The sequence below is a fragment of the Mastacembelus armatus genome, chromosome 24 (genome assembly GCF_900324485.2).
Source record: "Mastacembelus armatus chromosome 24, fMasArm1.2, whole genome shotgun sequence".
NCBI lineage: Eukaryota > Metazoa > Chordata > Actinopteri > Synbranchiformes > Mastacembelidae > Mastacembelus > Mastacembelus armatus.
In genome coordinates, this window is record NC_046656.1 from 14,193,865 (window position 1) to 14,220,931 (window position 27,067).

The 27,067-nt window shown below is 40.4% G+C and overlaps 1 protein-coding gene across 5 annotated transcripts in view; it reads right to left on the bottom strand.

Moving 5' to 3' along the window:
- stxbp5a (syntaxin binding protein 5a (tomosyn)) overlaps positions 1–27,067 on the bottom strand; it is a 74,879-nt gene that overhangs the window by 10,939 nt on the left and 36,873 nt on the right. For 4 of the 5 annotated variants that reach the window (XM_026319155.1, XM_026319154.1, XM_026319158.1 and 1 more), the window contains exons 5-18: positions 26,028–26,162; positions 19,506–19,569; positions 18,722–18,805; positions 9,801–9,924; positions 8,461–8,539; positions 7,950–8,104; positions 6,781–6,853; positions 6,382–6,529; positions 5,406–5,473; positions 4,237–4,277; positions 3,746–3,966; positions 2,256–2,437; positions 1,803–1,928; positions 1,295–1,446 (exon numbers count right to left, since the gene is read on the bottom strand). In XM_026319155.1, the coding sequence (XP_026174940.1) occupies positions 1,295–1,446; positions 1,803–1,928; positions 2,256–2,437; positions 3,746–3,966; positions 4,237–4,277; positions 5,406–5,473; positions 6,382–6,529; positions 6,781–6,853; positions 7,950–8,104; positions 8,461–8,539; positions 9,801–9,924; positions 18,722–18,805; positions 19,506–19,569; positions 26,028–26,162 (1,652 nt within the window). The remainder of the gene's footprint in view (positions 1–1,294; positions 1,447–1,802; positions 1,929–2,255; positions 2,438–3,745; positions 3,967–4,236; positions 4,278–5,405; positions 5,474–6,381; positions 6,530–6,780; positions 6,854–7,949; positions 8,105–8,460; positions 8,540–9,800; positions 9,925–18,721; positions 18,806–19,505; positions 19,570–26,027; positions 26,163–27,067) is intronic. The other variant, XM_026319157.1, reaches the window with a different exon arrangement.

Here is a 27,067-nt window from a genome sequence, read left to right on the forward strand (position 1 = left end):
GAAAGCCAAGCAGACAGCTCTCCTTGTTGGTAGAGAAACACAGCTGGACGGATTACTGATCACACTTGCCAAGCTCTGGCAGGTGCCAGCCCACTGCTCAGTGACACCAGATGCTCTGTGTGTATTTACATGTGCAAGTGTTTGTGTATGTGTGTGTGCGTTCATGTGTGTGTACATTAGTAGAATGTGTGTGCAATGATGCATATTTGCTTGGTGTCATTTGGTGTGTTTGTGCATAAACTGTCATGAGCATCAAAAAGAAATCCCTCCACACACACAGCTCAAAAATTCATCCATCAGCTTTTGCTTAAGTATGGCCAGAGCATTGTCATGACACTGCGGCACCGTCTATGTAGCTGCACTGCCAGCATTTAACACATGATGGCAGTGTGTCCATACTAAAAGCATCTTCTTAATAAGAAGCTGCAGTGGCGATGTGGGTAAAAGGGATGGGCTGTAAGAGGGTGTGTGAATGAGAACGACAGTGACAAAGAGAAGCAGATAGACAAAAAAAGAAAGTCAACCAAAGCCAAAGCGTTAATATTTGTGTGTTCATTTGTGTGTCAGCCTTATGAAGTCATGATAGCATTCACTTTAGATGCTACAGTACGATTTCATTAATTTTTATATTGGATCAGATTACAGATTAGTTCAGGGACATAGGATGTGTGGGGTAACTCAAGTCTAATTACTGTTAGTAAGCCCCCTTGGCAAAAACAAGTCATAATGTTTGATGAAAGAATGATTATTATTCTAGCCTAGGCTTTCACCAGAAACTACACCTTCAATACCTGAACACAAAATCTGATTTTACTTCTTCTTTACATCCTAAAATAAAAAAGCAGAGCCAACTAGAGCTCTTCACTCTGCTTGTTTAGTTAAGAAGTGGTTTTTGCTATGTGGTTGTTTCATTTGCCTTTAAGACAAGAGAAGCATTTGTAAGTCATAATTCAATACAGGTGCTGAGACTTTTTGCTTAATGGAAGGTGACAATATTTAAAATAAAACTAGAGAAATAGGAAATAAGATAAAGAATGATGTATAGTATTCTGCGTAAAAATAATGGCTTTAGCTGGACATTTACAAGCAGTGAGCAATAACAAAATCAGAGGAAAGACCAGAAAAAACGTGTAAAATATATAATCAGCTGTAGACATAAAACAACAGAGAGCTATGTCTTATTTATTGGAATGGATAGAAAGCTGAAAATGTTCCACTGTTGTGTGTGGGCATAGAAAGTTTAGAGGTTTCTTTAATTCATCTTTTCTCCTTCTTATCACTTTTGGTTTATTACCTCCAGAAGGTTGTCGTGTTTTTCTTGGCGACCGGGGCTGTCTCTGGTAGGGGTCATTAGAACCATAAAGCTCGACTGTGCCCAAGTTGAGTACAACTGTCTTCTGGACATAGTCTACCACTGCCAGACCATTACTGTTGCCAAAAACCACTCTGGAGAAGCACGACAGAGGCGAGGAGGAAGTTTAAGATGCAGAACGGCGGAAGTCAGAGACAAGGATGAAGAGGCAGACAGGATGAGACTGGTTAGAAAAACATGGTTATGAGATTATACTTGCTTTTTGGAGCTATGAACAACTCAAATATACAAATGCTCCTGATGATATGCCTGTTTGAATAAGATGGTATCTTTAATAGTTTTATTTATTTTTTTACATCAGATATAGCAGCTTGATGGTAATATAATAACTTGATAAGTTTACAAAACAAAAATACATATAAAGATGTAAAAATAAAAACTTTTAGCTCTTGCCTTGATTATAATGTTACTGTACTGCATGTGTACTTACAGGCCGTAGGAGGAATTGAGTGCCAGACTTGTGATTTGCTGAGGAGGCTCTCCACTCACCCACACTAACTGGACTACCAAATCTACCTGGTAACCTGGAGACTGCTTCAGAGGAGTACTGCGCACTCTGGAGAGAAAAAAACTGAGTGAAATGGAGAAGGCAGTAAGAGAAATAGAAAGGAGAAGAACTATGAAAAGGGGAGAGACAACAGAGAGAATGAAAAGTGGTGCAGCTGCAGTCCTGAAGCAGTTGTGTTTTGAGGGTCTGGTTTGAGTGGTTGCAAGGGGATGATGGGAGGCTGCGGCTGAGAATGCTTCAGGCACTGACTAAGTCTGTGCAAGTGTGCTTGAGGCAAAAAGCAAGACTCTTGTGTGTATGAATATGTGTGCAAGCGCCCCTGGTGCTTATGAGAGCCTATGTGAGTGCTATTGTGTGTGTGTGTGTGTTTCATACTTGAGGCAGGGCATGTTGCCTCCATCAGAGTTGTTGCTGCTGGTGGAGGGGTGTGAAGGTGGGCCGCTCGTCTGAGGGGAGGCACCAGGGGTTGGAAGTGCCGATGTCTGTTCCCCTCCTCCACCGCCGCCATCTGGTGACTCTATGTCGTTCAGCTCATACTGCATTCGCACCTCTAGTAACTGTATAAGACACATACGCACACATACACACACACAGATGCACACAAAAACATTCCCAGAACAGAAGGCATCAGCAACTTCATATGAAAAAAGAACATTAAACTCACAATAAAAGAGGAAAACGTCAAGTCCTGCTTCAAGCTACTTCCCTGCAACCACCACCCTCCCAGAGACAAGCACACACACCACATAAATCTGACACACACACACACACACACACAATGCTCATAAGTTCCTTTCCTTTGCATTCTGCCAGTCTCATTAGCTCCACTGAAGAGCGATCAATGTCCTTCTATAGAGTCCCACTCCTGTCTGTCTCTGTCCTCCTTTACCTCTGTTTCTGCAAGTTTGTAGAGAGGTGTCTTGTGCGAAGGGAGGCTGTTCACCTAATTACATCTCGCTGCCACTGCATATCTACTCCAGATCCACATCCCAGACAGGCGTCAGCGCTGGCAGTCACCCACAGAATAACTGCTAAGCGTCTAACAGGAAGGCAGACAGATCTTCTAAGGTGCCCTTAAGCAAGGCACTGAAGTTTAGATTCATGAAAGGTTTTTGCTATAAGCAAAAGGCCATTTGGAAGAAAACGGTTTGGATATTTAGGGAAAACAGTGAACACACGAAAGGCACCAGCTTAAAAAAATAAAAATTCATTAACCGACTTGCAAAAAAAAAAAAACACATCACAGGACTGCCCACGTACACAACTCTGACTGACAAGCAATTTCTGCAAAGTCTATAGAGCAGCACAGCAAAGACTCCCTTGCAAAATATATATATAAAGAATTAGAAAGACAGTAAATACAGTATCTTGCTGGTTATCAATTTAACACCCCACTGCTCCAATGATCAGTAGCAGAAGCTGGAAACTAAGCATGCATGCACACACCAGACGGTGATATTGTGATATAAGAGCTGTGAGCCTGCACTCATAGATTAAACAGCATTTCTCTTCGTGTCATTAAACATGGACTCCCATCACACCCCTATAAGCACTTACGTCACGATAACAGATTATAATGACGGTCTAGGTTTGCTTGTTCACTGCTCCGTCTGTTGGCATGGTAACCATACTGCCTTTGACTAGGGAGCTCTTCGAGTACATGTGTGTTTGTGCATATGTCTCACAACAACAAAGTGAGTGCTCAGAGCAAACAGTAACAATAAAATGTATTGCTGATGGAGCGTAATGTCTCACATTTGTGTCCACAGTTGAACTATAAGTATATAAGAGTCTTATCATAAAAAGAAAAAGGAACGAAGACGCATTTTAAGTTTTGTTTTGAAAAGTTGTACACCGTTACCTACCTGCACCACCTCAGTGGTTACTTCCAGCTTGCTGAAGCGGTAGATGATAATATTTGCTGACACCCCAGCAACACATAGCATCCGGCTCTCGGGGCACCAGGCCATGATCTGAATAGCAAAGGGGTCTTCATCTGACACCTCATTGCTCCCCTTGTCTTCCTTGGACCGATTTCTGTCAAACACCTTGGCTGTTTTGAGCTTATAGAGCACCTGGAGCATTACTAGTAAAAAAGGCAAAAGCAGAAAGTATCAGTTGCAATGCAGGGAACTTGAAATAATACTGGACTTATCTACACAATTCTGATTTCGTTTGTATGAACTATGTGAAGGCTGCTGCTTATTTAGAAAAGCATTTTATCTCTCATCAGGTTCCGTTTTAGTCTGAAATTTCTTAAAAACATCGCTACATTTTCCGAGTTCAAGATGTCCATCGTGTCTGTTCTTTGTCTGAAAATTATACACAATCATTTTAAACTGTTAAGGGAACTCACTTGCAGAGGCATCCCAGAACTTCACAGTTCCATCAGCGTGCCTGGCAATTCAAGGGAAGAAAATAGAGAGAAGGCAGACCCATGAGAGATGAACTTCAGTTTGTGACCTGTTTTCTTACAAAAATATAAAAAGTTCTATCTTTGAACTTAAATCCAATTTGTAACATTTACAGCAATAAAACACACCTTTGAACACAACAACTGTTCAGTTCTTCAGTGTAAATTACATCTCAGTGCACAAAGTGAGGTCCATAAAGAAAAGGTTTGATGGAGAAGAATCTGAGTGGCCTGTAAAAATCCCTGACCTCAACCTCATCGGACACCTGAGCCAGGTGTTTTCAGCCAACATCAGTGCAAGACCTCATTAAACCTCTTATGGCTAAATGGGAGCAAACCCTTGCAGTTGGGCTCTAAAGTCTTGCTGAAATCCTTCCTTGAAGAGAGGCAGCTGTTCTATGAACACATTAATGTTCATGGTTTTAGCACCACATGTCCAACAATCACACACTTAACGTCATATGTTCATATATCCACATCATTTTATCTATGTAGCATGAAAAGTATTAACCGAATGTCTAACATCCACATTTTGATAAATGCCTGAAAATAAATCGAGCAGGTGTAATGAGTGTACACAGGACTACATTCATCAGCAGATGATAAGCATGACAGGTTCTCCATTTTAAAAGAACACAGTCAGAAAATAACATGTATTTTGGTTGTCTTTTTTTTTGTTTTTTTGCTCACTCCTCATTGTTTGTGTTGCCAATTCAGCTGAGTGTACTGGGAGAGAGATGCTTTGTAAAGGCTGTGGCACTCTTAGAGAGAGACAGAAACCTGGGCAGAATAGTAATACATCAAGTAGGGGCAAGGAAAAAAGGGAGGAAGGAAAGTAACGATGAGCTTCTACACCGGCAAACGCATACCTCAATGTCATTTCCTCATTGCATGTGTTCTGTTAAAAACGCCCCTTCTCCCCTTGGTGACAGCTCAGTGTAGAATAATAAACATCAAAATGGAGCAAAGTGCACATGATTGGAATATTGGAAGGGCTACAGTAAATATTTTAAGACAAGCGTCTCTGCTGTCTTGACCTGCAGGACAGGTGAAAATAATTGAGTTGCAGCAGGACTATAATGATAATGCTAATGAAATCAGTACCGTCTTACCCAGTAATGATGATCTCTGGGTAGCTTTGTGTGCCTTGACCCCAGTTTCCACCACTAATAGGCCATTCCTGCATAGACACAGAATGAGAGAATACAGGAAGTTGGACCGCTTTGTCGATTACACTGCGTTCAACAGAACACCTTGATTTTACAAAGACATGACACATGTGAGTGTGGATGGGCAAACAGGCGGGAATCTTTTATGTGCTTCTCAGCATGCTTTGCATTTATACATTATGCACCTCAGTGAGCGCATGTCTCCATTTGTGTGTATATGTGTGTGTGCGTGTTGGTGGGGGGTTTGAACATGTCGACACATGCAAAGGTCGCCAGGATGACTCATGGTGATCTTTATGTGAGAAGGCCCTCCCACAGCTCAGCCAGGCCTTTGCTTAGCAAAAAAAAAAAAAAAAAAAAAGGGAAAAGCAGCAGCAAGGCAGCCAGTTTGGGTCAGTACATGTTGACATTTCCGACAGAAAGCAAGAACAAGGCGACAGGGAAAAGAACATAGGCATACATAATGGCTGAAAAAGCGGGGGGGGGGGTCTGTCTTAGATGATACAGGAATGAGAAGAGAATGAAAGGAGTGAGGAGGTTTTCAGAGGGAATGGAAGATTGTTAGGCAATATGACAATGTCGTACACTCTATTTAGCTTCACAGAAACACTGAAAAATATACATTATATACATGTAGTGTTTAGAAAAAGTACGAGGGGTGATGTACTGTATTACCACGTCCTTTATCCTGTAACTTTGTCGTTATGTGGCAGAATGTTTAAAGGGTACAGCATGGGACTTTTATATTTCAAATTTAGATATTCATATCATTGTTTTTCAGAGCGACATAAAGGAAAATTCCACCTTTAGGATGCTATCAGACTGCTCTTTTCTAAAATGGATTCTCTGCTTAATTTTATCAAGTAAAGAAGAAAAAGATGTAGTGTACAACACACAACAGAGTTTTGCTACGTGGTACCTTTTTGCTGTAGCCCTGTCGTTTCTGCCGTGAGCCAACAGAGTAAAGTGCAGGTATGAGGTCCACAGGACAGTCAGCAAAGTACTCGCAGCAGGTCACAGGAGACTCATGGATAGTCAGAGGATAGGGGTTCTCGAATATGGGATAACTGTTATCAAGAGAGCACAGACACAGTCACTCTTAACTGAATTATTCCGCCTGCAGTGTGTCAGTGTATTAGTCTCATCCTGTATCATATTCAAACTAAAGAAGAAGATTTATGAGAGTAATGTTCAAAGTTGAGGGCAATATATGATAAAGATAATGAACACTAATAGATCAACTGTGACTCTCAGTTCATATAGGGGAAACAAAGACGTCAAGATGATGAAGAGTTATTTACTAAAGAGTCAGACTCACCCATTTTGTGCAAGGTCAATCACCACTAAGTCCTTTTCTAGAAGGACCACCACAGCATAAGGTTCCTGAAAATCTGCACAGTCAAACACACAAAAAACAAGCAGCTATACACAGAGTTTGCTTCATTAGATTTACACCAATCATATACAGTTTTCTAGTGACAGTCACTTGACCAGAGCAGCTGGAGGTGAATGCTTTGCTAAAGGGCATCTTGATGAATTTGTGGCAAAGGAAAGCCTGTTTGACCTCAGACCACCTACTGCCCTCAAGCTTAGTCCACTGAAGTAATAAAGCCCAGGCCTTTGCATTATGTATAGACCGTAGCTACACTTCCTCTTTTTTATGGATACTTGATACTACAAATCAGATATGCTGAATTAGAGTGTGTGTGAGTGTAAACTGGTGTTTAGAGGAGCAGGTCTCAGTCTGTCACGGTTCACGAAGGTTGAAACAGTTTCAGCTGTTCACTACACATCTCTGTGTTCTCCTTTTACTTCCGTGCCCCTGGTGTATTTACTGCAGGCACACTGCATCATCAGCTCGGCGGCCACATCATCATGGATTATCAAGCCCCTTAACACTGATTTAGGCATGTGCATGCACACACACACACATACACACACACACACACACACACACAGAGCCAGAGACATATTGTGCAATCCAAAGACCCGGCAATGTCCATTACAAGATGAAATGGGAAGGTGGTGACATCAGGTTGCCAGTGACATAATGAAGTCATCATTGTTACATAACTAGCTGACCCTTACTGAAGCTGTATATATGCCAGAGAAGGTTGTACCAGTTTACGTACCGGACTGCATACATACAGGATCCCATACCACTCACCTCTATTCTGACTTGTTTTCAATGTTGACTCCTTAGAAAGTAAGATTATAATTTAGATGGAAGGCTATTGTGTACAAAGAGATGAATTGAAAATGTAATATTCTGTGTATTGGATAATGAAACCGAAATAGGATCCTTCCTCATGGGAAATTTCATATTTATTACAGAAACACACTAACACAGCGGCAAGCAATCCAACATAATTAAAAACAGAAAGGTGTGTGTGTTTGCGTGAGTCTAATGCATTCACGGGAGGAAGACATGACGACAAGTCCTATTTAAATTTAACACTCAGACGTGTGCAACAAAGACACACTTACCATTAGGGTATGGAGTCTCACAGAGTGTGAGGAAGTCTACTATAGGATAATCCATCTCCAGCACAGCAGTACTCTTCCCATGCATTACTGTCAGACAAGGCCGCCGGCCCACAGTGTCATAGGACAGACCACCAGACAGGATTATAAAGGGGTCCCTGGAATGAACACACACACACACACACACACACACACAAGCATATTTCACTGGCTTTGATATTTCATCTGCTTACATCGAGTATATCATGGTATAGATCCGATACACACGGAAAAATAACAGCCTAATGGGAAATTATAAGAGAAGCACATTGCCAAGAAATGATTGGTTCTGCAGGACTGACAGTCGTGCGTAGCTCCTTGTCAAAGGCACATGCACATTTATAAGTTGATTCAACAACAGATTTGAATCCCTTTAAATAACCCGGCTATATCTCTAGCCACCACTCTGTATGATTAAACATTTTCATACACAAGGCATGTGTGTTGGAAAGACGGAAAGAGAGACGGACCCTACCCATTTCTAGTGGTTTTGTACTCCACTTTCAGAATGGGTTTGCAAGGCTCTGGCTTCTTCCCGTCCTTCGGCTGTTTTCCTAAAATAGAACAAACAGAAGTTACTGTACTTTAGTTTGCCAGTTCACTCCCTGTTCACCTTCTCTCTTCTTGTTCCTACTATGATTTTCCCCCAGAAGCTGCACTTAAAATCACCTCTGAGCACAACAAGCCAGACAAAAGCCAATTCATCATAGAGGAGAAAGACAAATGTGTGACAATCATGGATGATTTATAGCATCCATCTCTTCGAGTCACAAATGACGTCCATGTGATGGAAATGTGCACATCCATCATATATGTGCCTACCTATGCATGTTACCTTATCAGAATGTACGATAAGTGGCTGAATATACCTAACTAGTGTTTCTGAAGAGCCAAACTGATGCCAAAGACAGGTTATACAAGGCAGGTCTATATAATGAAGAACTACTTTGTGTAAGTACATCTAAATAATAGATATCTAGAAAGACTATTAAAGGACTACTTATAAGCCTTACTTAAACCTGTCAAAGGAATTTGCATAATTGCCCATTAAATACCAAACTAATTATGCATGCACCAGTGGGAGAAACAACTAATTAAAAAAAGCCTGTGTGTTGAAATCCTTTCTGCCACCCCCCCTACACACAAAACCAGTTTGAGAAACTGGTTAGAAGTTTTTTCCTTTCATTTCAGTTGCCTTTTTCTTCCCCTGTGTGATGCTCTCTGTCTATTTGTTGTGCTCACACACTATTTCTTCCAGGTCCTTCATCTGGGTGAACTGTCAAAGCGGGATGAGTAGTTGCATTGGTGGGGGACAGAAGAGTATGGATTAAAACACATCTTCAAAAGAACAGACATGCTGCAGGAAATAAACCAGCCCTAATGTATGTATGTGAGGGCACAAAGTACAGCAAACAGAGGCAGGACATAATTGAACTGACTCCTCTAATTGTAATTCTCTAATTGTAATGAGTAAACAATAAAAGAGCCTTATGTAGGGTTAGACTCATGAGGGATTGCTCTGATGAATATAGAGTGGGTCACATGATGGACAGAGGCAGCTGAAAACACTGGTATTGTGCTGTGCTAGAAGAAGTAACCCGTATACCGAATCTGTGATTTTTTTTTTTCTTGATAACCTGAAGAGATGGATGCTTTTATTTCAACACTGACCACAGCAACCGCTCAGTAGCAGAAACTCAGTAGTAGAACTAGTCTTGACCGCTACTGAATTTCTGAAGTCTGCCCCACGGCATGATCTCGGACACAGTGTGCCTGTGTGTGAGTGAGTGTCTGTATGTGTTTTTCAGTCCTTACCGTGCGGGGTGATTGTCTGTATGGGCTTGCCCTGTCCTCTGATGTTCCATATGGTCAGAGTTCCGTCTGAGTGACTGCAAATGAACTGTTTGCCCTCGTGATGCCAAGCAACTGAGTGGATTGCCTAGGAAACAACAGACAAGAAGCACTGGAGGTGAGGGAGGTTTGGTGGCAGGGCAGTAGTTCGGCAGGATGAAATATTATATGACGCCGTCTACTTTTGGCATTGCTACAGCCATAGTGTACCTACTGCTCATATGTAGGTTAAATGCCAGTGACTCAAGATTAGATCATACAGTGTACTCTTGTACAGATGGTGAAAGTGAGATCAGTTACTGATTTCAGAGCATTTCCTATGGCATGAAAGCATGTATTAAGAAGAAGCTTTTATATTGCCTATCTGCTAAATGTGGAGAACAGTGGAAATGGTCATTTTATTAAGGGATGCCAAGAGGAAGGTTTTATTAAGAATAAGAATTATAAGAATTTTATTTTATAAAAAAGCCTTACTCTAGGAAAAATGTCTCTTACATTCAATATTATTGAAGTAGGTCCAAAAAAGATCATTAGAAACCACAGATTTACGATACTTATTACGATTTTAGACAACACAAAGGCATTCAAGGCTTCCAATCCAAGAGTCGGCCTTAAGTAAGCAAAACAGTTTAAAAGAGAAAATAAAACCAGTGTTTTTTAAACCTTTTGTGTCCACACCAGAGGGCAAGCCAAAATCTCAAGGCACACCTGTATTCATCTAACTTCATCTACTACAAACTGTGTTATCACCCTTTAACCACTGTAAACATTTAGTTTTAAGCTTCATGGGACTGAAAAGAGGGAGAGGTGACATTGGAATATTTGGCAAAAATTCCAATGTCACTGTCACAAAGTCCCATGGTACAGCTGGACTTGCTTCATGGCACACCCCTGCATCGTGGCACACCATTAGGGAACCACTGATCTAAACAATCCTGTTGCTGTTGCAGGATCAGGATGATTTACAAGCAATTGCTGAAAACACAAACAGATCACAAAGTATGCCAGTAAAGGGCAACCTTGCTTATTGATGCCCTTTTCATAGCTCATAATTAAACTCAGCGAAAGCTTTGACATTAAATAAACATGATGATGTGCACCGAAGCTGTGTGAAGCTCACAAAGGCTTTCAAAGCGGTTTTACAAGGCTTGTCACAAGAATTTTCACTCAGGGGCATGTTCTTACCACCACACCTGCAGGACTGACAATATGTCCCATCACAGGCCTTCTGTTCTGTCAAGGAAAATTATTTTGGACATATGATTGGACATATTCTCTTATATTATTGCCAGTGTTTGCTAAAGGCTTTTCTGAAAAGTCTCTCCCTAAAAGCTTAGTTGGCAGGTCAGTGTTGTTGGTCATGCTTTCTGGCTGCTTCAGCACTTTTTTTTTTTTTTCCATCTTCCACTGTTCATGAGTTTACAATCGTGGCTAAAATTCCATTCAGTGATAAAGTGTGAATGTGCCCTAGGTTTTCCTTGTCGCCTTGTTTCCTAAATGCTATTCCATATCTCACATTGCTCATCGGAAATGAATATTTACCACAATGTCAGAGACAATGTGAGCACACAGTCAAGTCAGTCTCTTTTAACTGCAGCTGCTATTTATTTGGGTGTATATCAATTTGGCCTTCAGTGTGCGATTAATCATAAAAAGTGCTGCATGACAAGTATGCTGAATGTGCTGGGTTTTTCAGAAAATAGCTAACTCTACTGCACTGGGAGCTAGTGTCAACTCACGCGCATGCATCACTAGTAATTCACTCACAACAAGAATCCCAATTTTATTCTTCCCAGAATAAACTGCATCATGTTTATATATTTTGGAGTTTGTATCATCTTTTATATAGTCTTGCTTGGTCAGATTCTGAACTCACAAAGATGAAAACAATAAAGTGAAATTGTGGGGAATGGGTTTGTAGCCAACCAAAAAGGTTGCTGATATATCAGGTTTGTGCAGGTTTCTGGATGCACAGCCCTGACAATTTCCAAAAGTCTCATCATCCTGTTGTTTTAGTGAGATTTCCTCCAGGTCACTATGAGCTTAATGGTTATGTGACATCATGCTGCACAGACACACAGACTCAAGTTATCTAATTACAGAGTTAATGACTCAATCCTTCTCACTCCCTCAAACACATCCAAGTCAAACCTGACTGAGGTTCTAAGACCTATAATCCCTTTTATAAATGTTCTTTGGCTGTGGACTTTCCTGATTTCCTGTTTACGAGAATTGGGTTCTTGGATGTAATTAGAGGCATGATGAATAATGGCTTAGGTGTCTCATTTAAGGTGGTGGTGGATGTGTGTCCTTGTAGGCAAAGTGACAGGGACAAGGCAGCCCAGAAGGAGCGGTACAGCAGTTTGTCAATGGTTTGTTGTCAGAAGTGATGTACTGGAGTGCAGTTGCCTGCATGTGTCCTGAATGCAGTGTGAACAAATGTCGGACTTTCTAAAATTCTATAGCAATTTAGTGAATTATCCCAGACTCTATAAGCTGTACTTATAATTAGACACATTGAGGGTTTCCTATTTTATTTATAGATAGATGTCAGAAGTTTTAAACATGAGCATACTTTTCCAAAAAACACCCATTCAGAGATGCACTGAGAGCAACAGACAGTTCTAGAGATCCATCAATGCATTGTTCACAGTGACAGTTCCAATAGGGAACAATGCACTGTGCTTAATTGGAAAATGAGCAGATTAATTGAAACACATGGTACTCATCATGTCACACAATACCAATTAAAAACACTAATTTCATGATTTATTACACTAGGTCAGTTTCCACAGATTGGTCTTTGGGGGAATAGTGAATTCACTCAGCACTTATTAGAGTCACACTCATGAGCACACACTAATAAGATGAAAACAAAGATATGATGAGATATGTCACAAAAAGAAAAAAACTACACAAACATGCATATCACAGGCCTAATTAGAATTGCTTATGCCAGCATTGTGCCACACACACAGGCTCTCATAACAGTGGCTATTCAGCTCTAGGAAAACAGTCAAACAAAAAAGGCTGAATCTTCAAAAATAAGCACTTATGTCAACAGCGATTTCTGTAGAGTAATCCATTTTTAATTTGGAACTTGAAATCCATTCTGTTTCTGGTTTTGTGATGTGGTTATTTTATGAACCCTGAAAGGAACAAACCCCTGTGAGCTTCAATTTACAAGTGAAGATTTCTATATTTAAAAAAAAAAAAGATCCACTGTCATCAATTACAAATGAAGTAAGAAATGCTAAGCTAGTAATAATATCAAACCTAAGCACTGTTGTCAACAGCAATTTTCTTGCTAGATCTGGGAACTTTTAACCTTCTAGTGATAAATGAAGAAACTTATTGGGCTAACTTTAACTCCATGCCCCTGAAGACAGTCGCTAATATTTCTCTGCAAAATGTGCTCTTGCATTGTTGTAGCTCTGGGATGGACTGTAACAGTTTAATAACTAAACATATGTCTGGTGGTCCAAAATAGGTGATTCCACATCTAGTGACTATTATTGCCTATATCAAATTTGATGGCAATCCATCCAGTAAATAAGATGTAGGATTACAAATCTGTTCCACAACTTTACAGACCAGACGTTAAGTAACCACCTCACTATCTTTATTGTAAGGAATCACGCTAGGAAAATAAACTGACCATCATATAATGAACGATATTTTATTCACTAATGCATATTGCACCAGTCTTGCCAAATGACGCATCAGCTATGAATACTTAAGTCATCTGTCTGTATTCTCAACAGGTCTTAGGGGGAAAGAAGATACTTCCTAATGAAGCCAGACTTGTGTCAGATAGAGCCTGCAAATAATTTGTAGTATTTGCTCTTAATCTTCTTAGACAACCAGATGGGAGGTATTGCCACACAAACATATCAAACAGAGTCAGCTGAGCTGTCTATCAAAAAGAGAACCTCAGGAATTTCTGGAGCTGTATTGTCATTTACAGGGGTTTAAATGGGATTTGTGAGAAGCACTTGTCCAGTGAGTTTGGAGGATTGGGTATGGGTGAGGTGGTTTCCACGAATCAGACTATTACATCAGAAGAAACAAATCTCCTCCAATGGAAACAGTAGATACTGTGATTTCGGATTTTTATCTATTTATTTTTTGATGAAGCAACTCTTTAAATGAATTTTAGGAATGGCCTGGGTTTGCCTGTGCGAAGCACTGGGTGTTAAATCTGATTATCAAAATAGACCTATCCTTGCACTGGGGCAACTACAATATCTGTAGAAAGAGTACAAAGAGTAGTGTTTTCATTAAGCTGACTCTCTGTTGCCTTATTTTTATTTACTTGAATGATAAGATACATTTCACGCTTGCAGTAACGTACTAATGCAAATACTGCATTAAGGAAGCAAAATGAAAAACTTATTATAATTGACTTGACACTTTTGCAGTGACAGCTTTAGTGCTGCTGGTCTCGTCCTAAGCACAGCATGATTTCACTGCATAAAGTCTACTGCTGATATATCAGATTTCAATAATTAATGAAGTTACAGCTGCTGTGCCACATGCATAAATTGTGAGACCAACTCTCAATTTGGAGACACATGTATTGATCCTGCTGCTGCTGTGCGATGGCCACAGCTACTAAATAAAGCCAAAGAAAAGGAGCTTGTTTGGACAGCATGAGGCAGCGTCTGAAAGCCACAGTGTGCAGGAAAAAGTGTGGGAGTTGCATCTGTGATATTCAGCTTAGCTTCGTCTCCTGTTATCCACATTGCACTTAGTGGGTTGTGACTACATTTAACCTTTAGTCACTAAATAGTGCACCTAGAATAACAAGTGCAACTAATCTGTTTACTGTCAGGTGTTTACTATATGAGCGCTGGTGTTAACATATGGTAATAACACAAATTCCTCTAAAACCAAAACTGATTAATATTTTTATCAATTGCTTGGAAATGAAGTAATTAATGTTTAGTGGCTGTGGAAATTTGTTTGCACTTTTTACTGTGCTATTGTTGGACTTCAATAATAGCTCTGAGAATTGTGGCTTGCTTCTGGGCAAATAAAAACCAACATTTAACACAGTTTTCTGTGGTTTTGGTGCTGATTTCAACAAAACAATCTGCAGGCTTATACTGTATGTGAGTGCAAACACTTTTTGGAAACCAGAAGCAATCAACAAGTTCTTCAACTGAGTTACTGGGCTTTTGGGGACAAACTGCTGGTTCCTTTCCATGATTTGACCCTGATCAGACCTCTGAAGGTAAAGCATAAAAATAAAAAAGAGTCTTCCATGCATTCACAGAGTGAGCAATGGTCTCCAGGAGACATAAAGGAGGGGAAGGAGGGAACTAGAAATTCCGATTTGGATGTGAAATCGGCCATTCATCAGGGCCAGACTCAGACTAAGGTGGTGAGTCAGACAGAGCAGAGTGGAACAGGGCTGGGGTGACGGATGCTCTCTGGCTACCACTCACTGGAAACCCATACTGCTGATCCACAGCTAATAATAGACAATCCACTGAAAGACACAGAGTGGAAGTCATGCTCTTTCAGCTCTTTGAGAGCTTGTAAAAACAAAAGTTTTATTGCATCCGCTTTATATCTGAACTCAGAAAACCTGTTGTCTGGGAAACAGGCTAAGTTGCGGGATTTGCTGAAATTTCTGCAGTTTGACAAGGTCTATAACTAACAATACAACTGCCTTCATTTGAGTCAAAACAATTTCAACATTCCCCTTATGTGAACCTTACTTGCAGACATTATGTTAGAAAGTTTGCAAGAATCGTTCAAAGTGTGTCAGGAAAACAGGAGCCAGCATCACTCACAAAGACCATTTATCTCTATCCTCTGAAATCCAAGACCAGACTGCTGGTCAGTTTAAATATGCACAAATTTCCATCAAAACTGAAATATGATTTAATACATGCTTATTTATAAGTCTGGATCCATCACTGCATGGTCTGTTGGCTTACTCTGCTGCTGAAAGAGGAAGAGGAAAAACTTCCTTGTTCATTTCAGTCGACAACTTTGATACTTGGCAGCAAGCTTCCAGGCAGTGTTTGAATAAAAGCACACAGCTGGAGAAAAAAAAAAAGGATATAGCTTGCTGATAGTTGTAAAACTTTATTACACCCTGCAGCATTGTTTGCAAATGTCACATTCATGATGAATTTCGACTGTACCAACTAATTTCTGCATTCAAAATCGTCATAATTAATGCTAAATATATGTTTAATGGCAGAACTGAGCTTAGTAAAGCAAAACATCTATAGTTTCACATCAAATTAGACCCATGTTTCCATAGCAACCATCTTGGACATTTATGCAGTTCAGTGTTCACTGTCTCTGTCATCATTCCTAATTAAGACAGGCAAGTATGCTGCCAAGTATGCAAATCTCACTGCATATTATATACAGACCATAAAGTATTAATGCTGTGTGTACATGATCAAAACTGTAAAGATCCAGAAATTCTGCACAATGTCATATTCAATTTAGTGCTTCGGTTGGTTGAATAGGCCATCGTCAGGTCAGGTCAATTACTCAGAGTAGTACCAGCATATCATGTAAATAAGCATCACCTGAGAAGAATCCACTAATCAGCAGAAGAAAAAAGTTCCTCGTTGCATCTATAGGAATTACAATTAAAGAGCCCATTCAGATGTAAAGAGATGTAGAGCTTAAATAACAGGATAAGCCAAGCGAGTACAAAGCCTCATATTTCTAAGAAATTCAAGCACAATATATTACGGTGATCAACATAATCGGATGACTATCTACTAACTTAGAAATTATAACAATTCATAAATTAAGAAAACAATTCTGTGAATACGATAATACACTGACATCAAGATCGTATTATTTTTGTCAGTGCCATCCACCCCTAACCCTCACAAAGGCCTGGTGTGCTCATTCCCCACAGCAATGACTCTGAAGTCCATTTAATTAGTGCTGGTCACACCACTGTCCAAAACAATGCTATTAGAAAAGTCAAGTAGAAGTAATAACCACATTTTACTACTAATGCAGCGCAGCAGAACAAAAGGGTTGTCTTTGATGCCCTTGAAGGCTGGTCTGAGGCCAAATGAAACTTTTAAGGTATCTGACTCTGAAAGCCATTTGGCTATATTAGCCAGGGAAATAACCCCAAGACATTCCAGAAGAGACGACAGAAAGGTTATGTGTTACAGGCTGTTTCACGACATTAGTGTAATTCGCACTGAGTGAAATTCCCCACTCACTCAACCCCTGGTCTCTAGAGAGATGTAACTGTAGGGGTTTGAAGAGAAGAGATGAGTCCCCTTGGGAGATTCAGTATTAGAGACTGAAATGCCCTAAGAGCAGTGGGAGGATATTAGCTTATCTGGGAGAGGGAGACTGAGCAAAACCAGAGACATAAATACAGAGAGATCCATCCATGCCAAACATATAAAATCCACTCTGTTTTGTGTCTATGTAGTCTTCTGTGACTATTAATACCTCAGCGTTTTTAGACCACCACAGCACAAGGTGAGCACCAGCATGAGTGGTAAGATAATCTCATTATCTTAAAAAGGGGGCTTAGCTCTAAGTGCTATAGACACCACTGCATGACCGTGTGTGTGTCTCGGAGTGCCCACAGCCATTTAGTTAGCTTAAACCTCAATGACAAGTTTATGAATGAGCTCTCCTATTCATAGTCATTTTCAGTTTCCATTTAAGAGTCTTGAGGTATGGGTTGTGGAAAATCAGACTATGTTTAGACATGACAGAAACATATATATCCAATTCTAACACAACCAAAAAAAAAAAAAAGGCACTCTGTCACACACGTAAGGACATTTATAAGAGACCATGAAATCATCCAAACACAGGAGCAGCAGCTGTGGAGAAATAAGTTAACAGAGAGCTTGGATAGTGATATTTGAGGGTGGTGATATTAACTGTAATGATTACAGGTGATGTATAGTATTATGAGAAGTACAGGTGTTCTCCATACACCAGAGTCTAACTAAATTATCAAAGCACCGTCTGGGTTTGACACATGCCAGGTCCACAGGGAAACTGAGCAGCTCTCACACTGTGTCTATTTTATTGTTGTTGTCTTCTTGTATTTATAGACACACACCATTGCCTCTGGGGAGGTCAATAAAGCCACATGACACAGTGCTTTAAAAAGTCGACTTTCTGCTAAATGAAGTTGCCCTCTTTACAATCATAAGATGCAAGCAAAACCGCTGTGCAAAGCTTGCAGCTTCACTCTGGAGGCACCAAATCATAACAGTATTAAAAGATGCATTTCACAAACTGTTCATCTTTGAAACTGACACTGAATGTGAAGAACATGTTTTCTTTAGTTAGAACAGAAGCATTAGCTGAACAGAACAAATTTTATTTGGAGAAATGATATAGCTTTTATAAATCTTACTTTGGAAATAAGTAACTGATATTATGAATTATTTTGAAGGAGCTTATGCATCTAAATAGCACAAATCCAGTTAGTGAGTGCACTTAAAACTTGCCTAGCAAATCAAAACATTGGCTTTTTCTTCATTAAATACATTAGAGCTGCTATTTCCTGTGTTAAGAGTTGTGTCACCTTCCACCCTAGATGAAACAGGAAATATAAAATCCTACTCCTTTCCAATCTCCCAATCTCTTCTTTCTATTTGTACAATGAGCAGCTATAAAACACAGATAAGAAAGGAGACTCACTCTGAGAGGAGAGTGTTTATCTATATTATGTGTGATTGATATGCACACACAATGTTGTGTGATTTCAGCAGTAATAAACTACCTAAAGTTTAGGCCTTCTCTAGGAAAATACTCTAATGTGCACGGTTTATGTATTAATAGATAGTATGTAGCTCATACATGTATGCAAGAGAAATTACTGAAAAGCAAAAAGGAAACATGGGAGATTTGCCTACCTCATCGTAAGTGTAGCGATAGTCAGCCTTCTTTGATTTCAGATCCCACAGGACCACGATCCCAGACTCAAATCCAATTATAAGCTGGAGAGGAATAACAACAGGCAGTCAGTGAGATAGGTAGGAGAGATGACAGATAGGAGAATAGACCCCATGATGGGCGGAAGAAGAAGTAATACATTTGACATTCAGTCACAGCATGAAAGGAAGTCAGGTATAAGCAGTCTACAGTGGCTCAGGGAGAAACCTGCCCACCATGCTCCATAAGGGATGATAACAGAAAACACAAAAAGTTTTTTTTTTCTCCAAACATAAAGTTTAAGGCTTTTTGATTCTGACTTATTTATGTCAAACCTGGTATCAGTACTTCAAAATTCAAAAGGTGTCACTGATGCAGATCAACTAGACATAATTTTAACCGTGCAATAGAAATGACAAAGTCAAAGCTCTGAGCCATGTGTGCCAGGACAGCTGAGGTTGGATTGCTGTATTTGTAACAGTCAAAGTGCTAAAAGTTACAAACTAAATTTGCTTGAGGAAAGAAATTTCAAAGCTCATCCAAGAAGCTTCTTCATTTCTGACTGGCTGGTGAGTCCCAGGTATTTAACCTCTGTGGAGGGCCAGTACTTCACTTGGCCATGAATGGTATTAAATGCCAAGTAAGCAGTGTAATATTACATACTGATACTTTGTGCTGATATGGCAGTGAGAATCATAGATACTGTCAACTCAAAAGAACAAATTGTTTTATGTGAGTGTGCGGGCAAAAAATGTGATGGTTTACCTTTCCCTCATCCATGGGGTTATCACTTATATGGACAACTGGTCCAGGGTGAGCCTTGGAGGACCTTATGAGAAAGACAAAGGGAAAGACAAATAGACTGTTTCTCTTAAAGCCGCGATGCAGTGCTCGTACATCAAAAAAGGCTATAGATAAACAGAACATAGTGATAATGTTTATGGAGAGGGTTGAGGTGTGTTTGAACCTGAGGAAGAAGGAGGACAGAGCTGCCAATCAGTCCAAGGCTCTAAAAGGCTGTTCAAAGACATAACCTCACTTAAGGTTGTGACGGATGGTTCTGTCAGACCAGGCAGTCCCCAAAGGTTTTGTGTATGTGTGTGTGTGTGTCAGTGTGTGTTCATTTGCATGCTAGCAAAGAAGACGGCACAAAATGCTCGACTGCCCCTTCGTCTCCCAAATCCTGTCTGTGCTTTACCCTCTAGACAGCCTTATGTCAAATCTCCTCTCGCTGTACCACGTGGCAGCAAAATTTACCTAACGTGCCCTGCCTTAAACATATGATGTGGGCTAAGGAGTGTCAGGGAAGGTCACAGAGTGACTGTTAAAGCCTGAAACACAACCCCAGTACTATGGAGCAATGACAGGAGGAGAAAAGAGAAGAAGCAGCTGCAACCAAATGTAAGTAATGCAAAAGGAGGAAGGACAAAGGCCTTGTTTTGGCCCATGAATTAGCAGTGCAGTTTCTTTTATTCACTCGACAGTCTGACAGTGAAGGGCACAACATGTTGAGTATAATATCAAATTATAAAAAGATGCGCATAGCTCAATAAAAAAAACAGGTTTTTAATAGAGATCCAATAGCAGGGGATGTATGTTAACCCTGTTTGTTTAGTTTAGCTCCAAATCCATAAGTATAGGCATAGGGCCGAAGACCCATCTACATAAATGTATGTGTGTGTATTAGAAGGTAGCAGTTAGTGGGCAGGCAGGCAGTCAGTCAGTTGTCTCTATATTTAGCCTGTTAGTGCTAGAGCCTTATTACCTAAGCTCTGTTGCAGCTGGAGCTGTTGATTTATCTAATCCCCCTTCACTGCCTGTCTCTCGGCTAACAGCAGTCCACAGCAGCATGGACATGAACACACACATTTGCATGACAGCACAATTAAGACACACATTAACACCTAGCCTGTGTGTAAAACATACACACATAACCAACAATTACCCTCTTGCTGAATTACAAAATGCAATTTGTACACATCATCAAAGCCTCAGTCTCTTGGCCTACGCAGTTGATTTTCTCTAGTTTCAGGATTTTATGAGTGCAGTGTTCTGCGTTCTCCTGTAAGACTCCATAGCCAACCTGTTTTGCTAAAACCTGTTGTTATACATTAAATAAATCTCACGTGAACATATTCACAAAATCCACAAATGCACGTTCAGGTTTGGTGATAAAGCAATCACCATAGCAACAGAGACACGATGGGCAGAGTGTAGACAGCCTCCCAGAAATCATCCATACTCTGCCACAAACACACAAACCCACCCACACAAACAATGCCTGCTTAACTACTTCAAAACGCTCCTGTAACCACACAAGTCTGGCTGTGTACTGCTAATGATACTGCATTTTGCATACAGAGTAAAAAGGGCTTCAGGGACAGGAACATTTGGGTATGTAGCGTATATACGTGCGTGTTTGTAAGTCTGATTTTATTTTCATTTTCAAACAGATAGTTTACTTTTGTTTCTACACATGCTTGTTATTCTTACTGTATCATTTGCAGTTTCATTTTTTGTAAGTTATTGATTCATAGACTTTCATGTCACACACACCTGACGGCTACATTTAAACCAAACGCACCATGTGCAGTATACTTGAAAAGCTTCATCCGTTGGCACCTTCAGGCCAAACAATCATATGCTATAAACATTTATTGCACCAAATGTAGGCTGATATCTGATTTACTCTCACCTAGTGATGCCTTTACTACATTAAAAAAACAACCACACACACACACACACAATGCAATTGTTTCTGGATGTGCAGATGACGCAGGGGGGACGTTTAAGCAATAGGAAGTGTAACACCTCATTAAATTTGAAAGCATCTTCTCATTACACACACACATACCAAATATAGATCCATATGTGAACTCCAAAAAAGATATGACTTTAAGGTTTAATTACATGCACATACACACGTAATGTATATATTTATATGCATGCACACACACACACACACACACACACACACGGTTAAGTCCTGAACATCTGGTGTCACCACAGGTGACACTCTCTGAGGCGGCGGAGGCACAGTCACCATAACTGTGTCGCCGCAGCAACATGCCTTGAACAGCATGTGTGCAGCACACACGTACCATATGTAGCCTCATGTCACCTCAGTAGACTGTGATTGCATGTGTGTTAATGTATCAGAGCTTATGTAAAGCTCCTATTTGAAGCTAATTTGTTATCTTTCTGTATGTTTTTTTTTTTTTTCAGGTAAGCATACCTGACCACTCTGTGTAATTATTCTAGGATAAAAACCAGGCCTGCCAAGCTGTACTAATCCCCACCCTCAGAGAGTATGTATAGAGTTCAGTGCATTAAAGTATAGAACTTAACAAAACACTAAACACTCAAACTGACCATTTGCAGTGGATCTTGCCGTTGCCTGACAGCACCAGTGTGAGCTATGACCTGACACACAGCATGTTGCTTTCTGGTTATAAACCTTACTGAAAGACATTTGGGAAATAAGCTTAATCACTTTCATGCTATGAAATAATGACATTGATATCACCCTCTCAGATGTTGGAAGCCTTTGCCCAGGAAAGGTCACTGTGTCATGCCAACACCTAGAGCCTGGAGTCCTGGAACCAGTGTGAATGGCTCTCGGGATACTGTGTACCGCAGTGCCAAGTGAGGACTTCACATATGCATGAAAAAAAAACAGCATGCAGGAACATACTGTACAAAGAAGCATGAAAAATTCAAACAAGTAATTAAAATAACTTCAGGGTCCTGACTGGGAAATCACAAGAAAAGGAAAAAGGATAGAACAAGAGAGGCCTCGGGCGAATATGTTCATCTGAACTATGTGTCATAGATGTTAACATTTTCCTACTACTTTCCCATTTCTTTCCTGGTCTGTGTACCCACTGACCATCTCTCTGAATCAACAGTCTACACATGTAGAAACATCCTTGCATACACAGTGCAAACATACATATAAACTCTAAATCATAGGCACAAACACTTGTACATCACATGTACCTTTGCAAAGTCCTTATTGCTTGTAGCAATAACTGAACTATAGTGCTCTACAGTTGGTAATGTACCACAGGACGTGTTTATTAGTCAGTACTGTAGTTTGGGAAAAGAGGTGTGTGTCATACAAACACACGAAGCAATGAGCCAGGCCAGGCCCTGGGCCACTAGAGCAGCTACTGCAGCTCGTCTCCAAATCGCAGGGCCCAAGGGAAGACGATCCCATTACCTACCATATCCTAGCCTCATTACAGGAATCACAACACAACATAGTGTTAGCGAACTAGTAAACTACTAGTATTCCACTAGTAATACTGACCTATGACCTAGTTTGAAATTTAGTTGTGCAGGTCCAATAACAAATTAGTGTAGACAATGTCAAAAAATGCTTATCACAATCACAAGAAGAGACCAGGAGCAAATCAACACATCTAAGATGCTGCAGTGTGAAATCATATGGCATTTTGATTCATAAACGATTGAAACAATTAACAAATTCTAAACTTTTTCTGTCACACAACAAATTGTTACTGCTGTAATTGCACTTAATTTAGATGAAGTGCTACTGTCCCCAGTGACAACACTAGAGGAGAACAATGGCAGAGGTACAGAAGCTTTTGTATCTGGACGGCGACCCTCCTAACCTCACAGCTGGCAGAGAGACATACACAGGAAAAAAACGAGAATCACTTCAAACCTTTCTGAGCTGCAGCAAGGCAAACCACAGAGACTCACTCTGTCACTCAAATATGCAAACTGAGAGCATCTGTAACAAATCGATTCCTGGCACTGCTGCCATCACAATAACGTAATTCCCACAAAATGGCTGTGTAAGTGATTAAGGCCTAAACCAAAAGATGTGGAAACCTCATTTCCTCAAACTAATTGTGCAGAGCTACAGTTTAGGCGAATAAAAACAACATGCCAAAGAAAGTTTGGTGGCTTAACAAAGCTGTTAGTGGTGGCAGAGAACAATACCAGATGTATTGTGAGATGAAGGTAGGATTTCTAAAGAGAACAATTATTCTTTGAGACAGATGTATACTACTGTTGCCTCACAGCAAGAAGGTCTTTCTGTGTGGAGTTTGCATGTTCTCCCTGTGCTTGCGTGGGTTTACTCCAGGTACTCCGGTTTGCTCCCACAGTCCAAAAACATGTATGTCAGGTTGATTGGTGACTCTAAATTGCCCATAGGAGTGAGTGTGAGTGTGTGAGTTTGTCTGTCTACATGTGGCCCTGCGATGGACTGGTGACCTGTCCAGGGTGTACCCCTGCCTTCCACCCAAGAGCGAGCTGGGATAGGCTCCAGCAGATCCCCTTGACCCTGGTTCAGGACAAAGCGGGTATAGAAGATGGATGGATGGATGGACAGATGTATACTGTGTCAGTAAGATAGCAGAATGGTGAGATCACTCATTTTTAAGTGCATCACTGTATTATTCCATATATACCTTGAAATGACAATTTTTAGTATCTTGGACATGCAACCAGGTGAATGTTTATTGCTCCTGCAGTTTGCAAGTTTGAGATGGGGATATTTAGGCCATGTAAGCTCCACTTACAGACTGTGGAACCTTTTGTTTTGATGTGAAAGTGACATATGGTTCAATTTGTAATTCTAACACAAACGCTAGTGCTTTAGAAAAGAATGGGCTGCCTTTTAACAACACCCTGCTAGAGGTTATAGCTTAATGCAGCCAAATGGGGTTTGTCATCAAAATAGAAAACAGATGACATAATTCATTTTCTGAGTAGTAATGAATATTTCACTTGATTCTAAATTTGCATCTTTGCAGTATCAAAACCACTCAACCCGAACATTTAAGCAACATGAACTAGAAATGTACACTTTTTTTTCTGGTGGCTGTGCCCCAGTAGGTAGTGTCATCCTCAAATTATCCTCAAATCATCCTCAAATTGCAGGTTTGGGGGTTTGATCCCTGGCTCCCTCCCATCCACATGAGAAAAGGCACTTAAGCTGGAATTTTTCATGGTGGTTAGGCCAGTGCCCTGCCATGTGTGTGTTAAAATGGGTAAATGCAGTCCATTATTTCAAGTAATGTAAGCTGATTAAATTGATATTTCCACTTGCTGTCCATGCAGTAGATGTTCTTATGTAGCTGGGTTAAAGTCCACATGAACAGCTTTGGGGTAGAGGTGATATGTTGATACAGAAAGATGGAGAAGATGAAAAGCGAAAGGTAATATAAAAGTGAAGGAGAAAATAGGAGAAAGGAGTCAAGCAAAGAAAAGTAAAAGTTATTGCTTGCCCTTTAGTCAAGAATCAACCCAGTATCTCTATCTTATCATCTAGACCTACTCTCTATCTCATCATTATCACTCCTTACCTTCCTCCTCTGCCCTCTTTGCTTTAATTGGAAACCTTTTCCATCTACCTCTCATTCCTCACGTACCGAAATGTCTCCTCCTTCCTTCTTGACCATCTCCTGCTCTGTCCCCTCTGTTGCATTTATCCTTTCAGCACCACTCCATTCCTCTTCTATCACTTTCTCTCTGTGTATCTTATTCCCCAGGCAAAAGCCCCATTTCATCCATTCCACTCCAGTCTCCTCACTGTCATACACTCTCTCTCCTGCTTCCACTCTCTCCCACCACTCACTCTCACCTTTTCTTCCCTGTAGCCCTGTCGGCGAGATGAGATGTGTGTGTGTGCGTGTGTGTGTGTGTGTGCAGATAGGGAGGGAAAAGAGGAGGAAGGTGATAGAACAGGTGTCTGCTGAGATCAGTGTACGGTACACACACACACACACACACACACACATATATATGCACTGTAAGGGATGAGGGGAAAGCATGGAGCAAAATGCTCCAGTGAATAATTTAAGTCTCTACAGCAGGGAACCAAAATGGAGCCTGTCAAGCTGAGCAATCCATTGAAACAGCAAAGAGACAGGTCACTCACTACCTGGAGTCTGATACCATGCCTAGAAATGACAGACTAAAAACTCTTTCTTATTTCATTAGATTTAAACAACAATGACCTTTTAAAAGGTAAAATGCTGTGTGTGAAGCATTCTTCACTTCACTTGGCTGCTGCAAGGTGAGCCAATAAACCTCGAGTTCAGTGTCACTGTGCTGGTGATATGAATTTGATTCCTGCACAGGTAAAATATTGATCACCATATCAGTGATCCCCTGTGGAAAAGAACCATCTCCATATAAAACTAAACATATACAGCAGCAACTGGAGAAAAGGGGAAGAAATGCGAAGAACTTTCAGGGTAAAATGTGTGAGGCAGCATCAGAGGGTGTCAGGTACGCGGTAACACTCACAGTTCGATGGCTTTGTTCCACATGATGACGTAGCCTGAGAGCATAAAGGACTCCACGTTGACGATGTGGATGTTCCCTCGTTCTGTGCCGATGTACAACCATTTACTCTGGAAGGGCAGGTGGCAGAACGTTATTCTGCAAAGAGAAGAAAAGAAGTGTAAAAAAGAAAAGTGTTAGAGGAGTGGGAAGAAGGAATGGTGGACAAACCAGGAAGAAAGATACAGACAGCTGAGAGGCAGAAGCTTCTTGAAAATCACTCAACATCCTATTATAACAAGAGACAAATTATGCAAAACTTTGAGAGGATTATTTACCACTCCATCAGGTCGAAACAGTCAAGCTCAGAGTGGCAAACCAAAGAGATTTTCAAGTCATTCAATCAGCCCCTACTCTCTAGACATACAGGATACACGAGGGCAAAGAGACACCCATAATTCTTCTGTTTTCATCACCAGCACCCATCGCCTCCTTTTATCCATCCATCAGACTTAAGCTTAATGAGAGGTTATAAACCCTTCCTTCCTTAAACGTGGCTATCCATTCATCTTCTCATCCTTTTTTCATCATTTTGTTCTTTTATCCAACCTCTGATTCAACCTTCAATCTGCCTGAAGAATAATAATATACAACCTTGGTATTTCAAGGTCATGCAGCTCTTCCAATGATCTTTATAATCCTGTCATGATGGTTTGAGCTGCACTGTCGATTTTGGTGGCATTTGTCTAGAAGACAAACCCCTTGAGTTTCATTAGCTGATAAAACATTAAGAAAAAGGTATTAGAGAAGAGTGAGTGTTCTTGTTCATTACATTACATTACATTCATTATCATTTGAAAAATGTATTTAATCTATTTCATTTGTTTTCTCTCCTAGCAACTACAGCATGATGGTTTAATGGTTAAGGAAAAGTTGAATCACCTGGTTAATGTTAGGTTTTTGTTCCTCTGACTTAATCCACGAGTTGTCTAAAAGTATGTGCAGCTGGAATGCTTTCCTGGCCTTTCCTGGACTGCACAGAAAATAATATTATCACAGATATA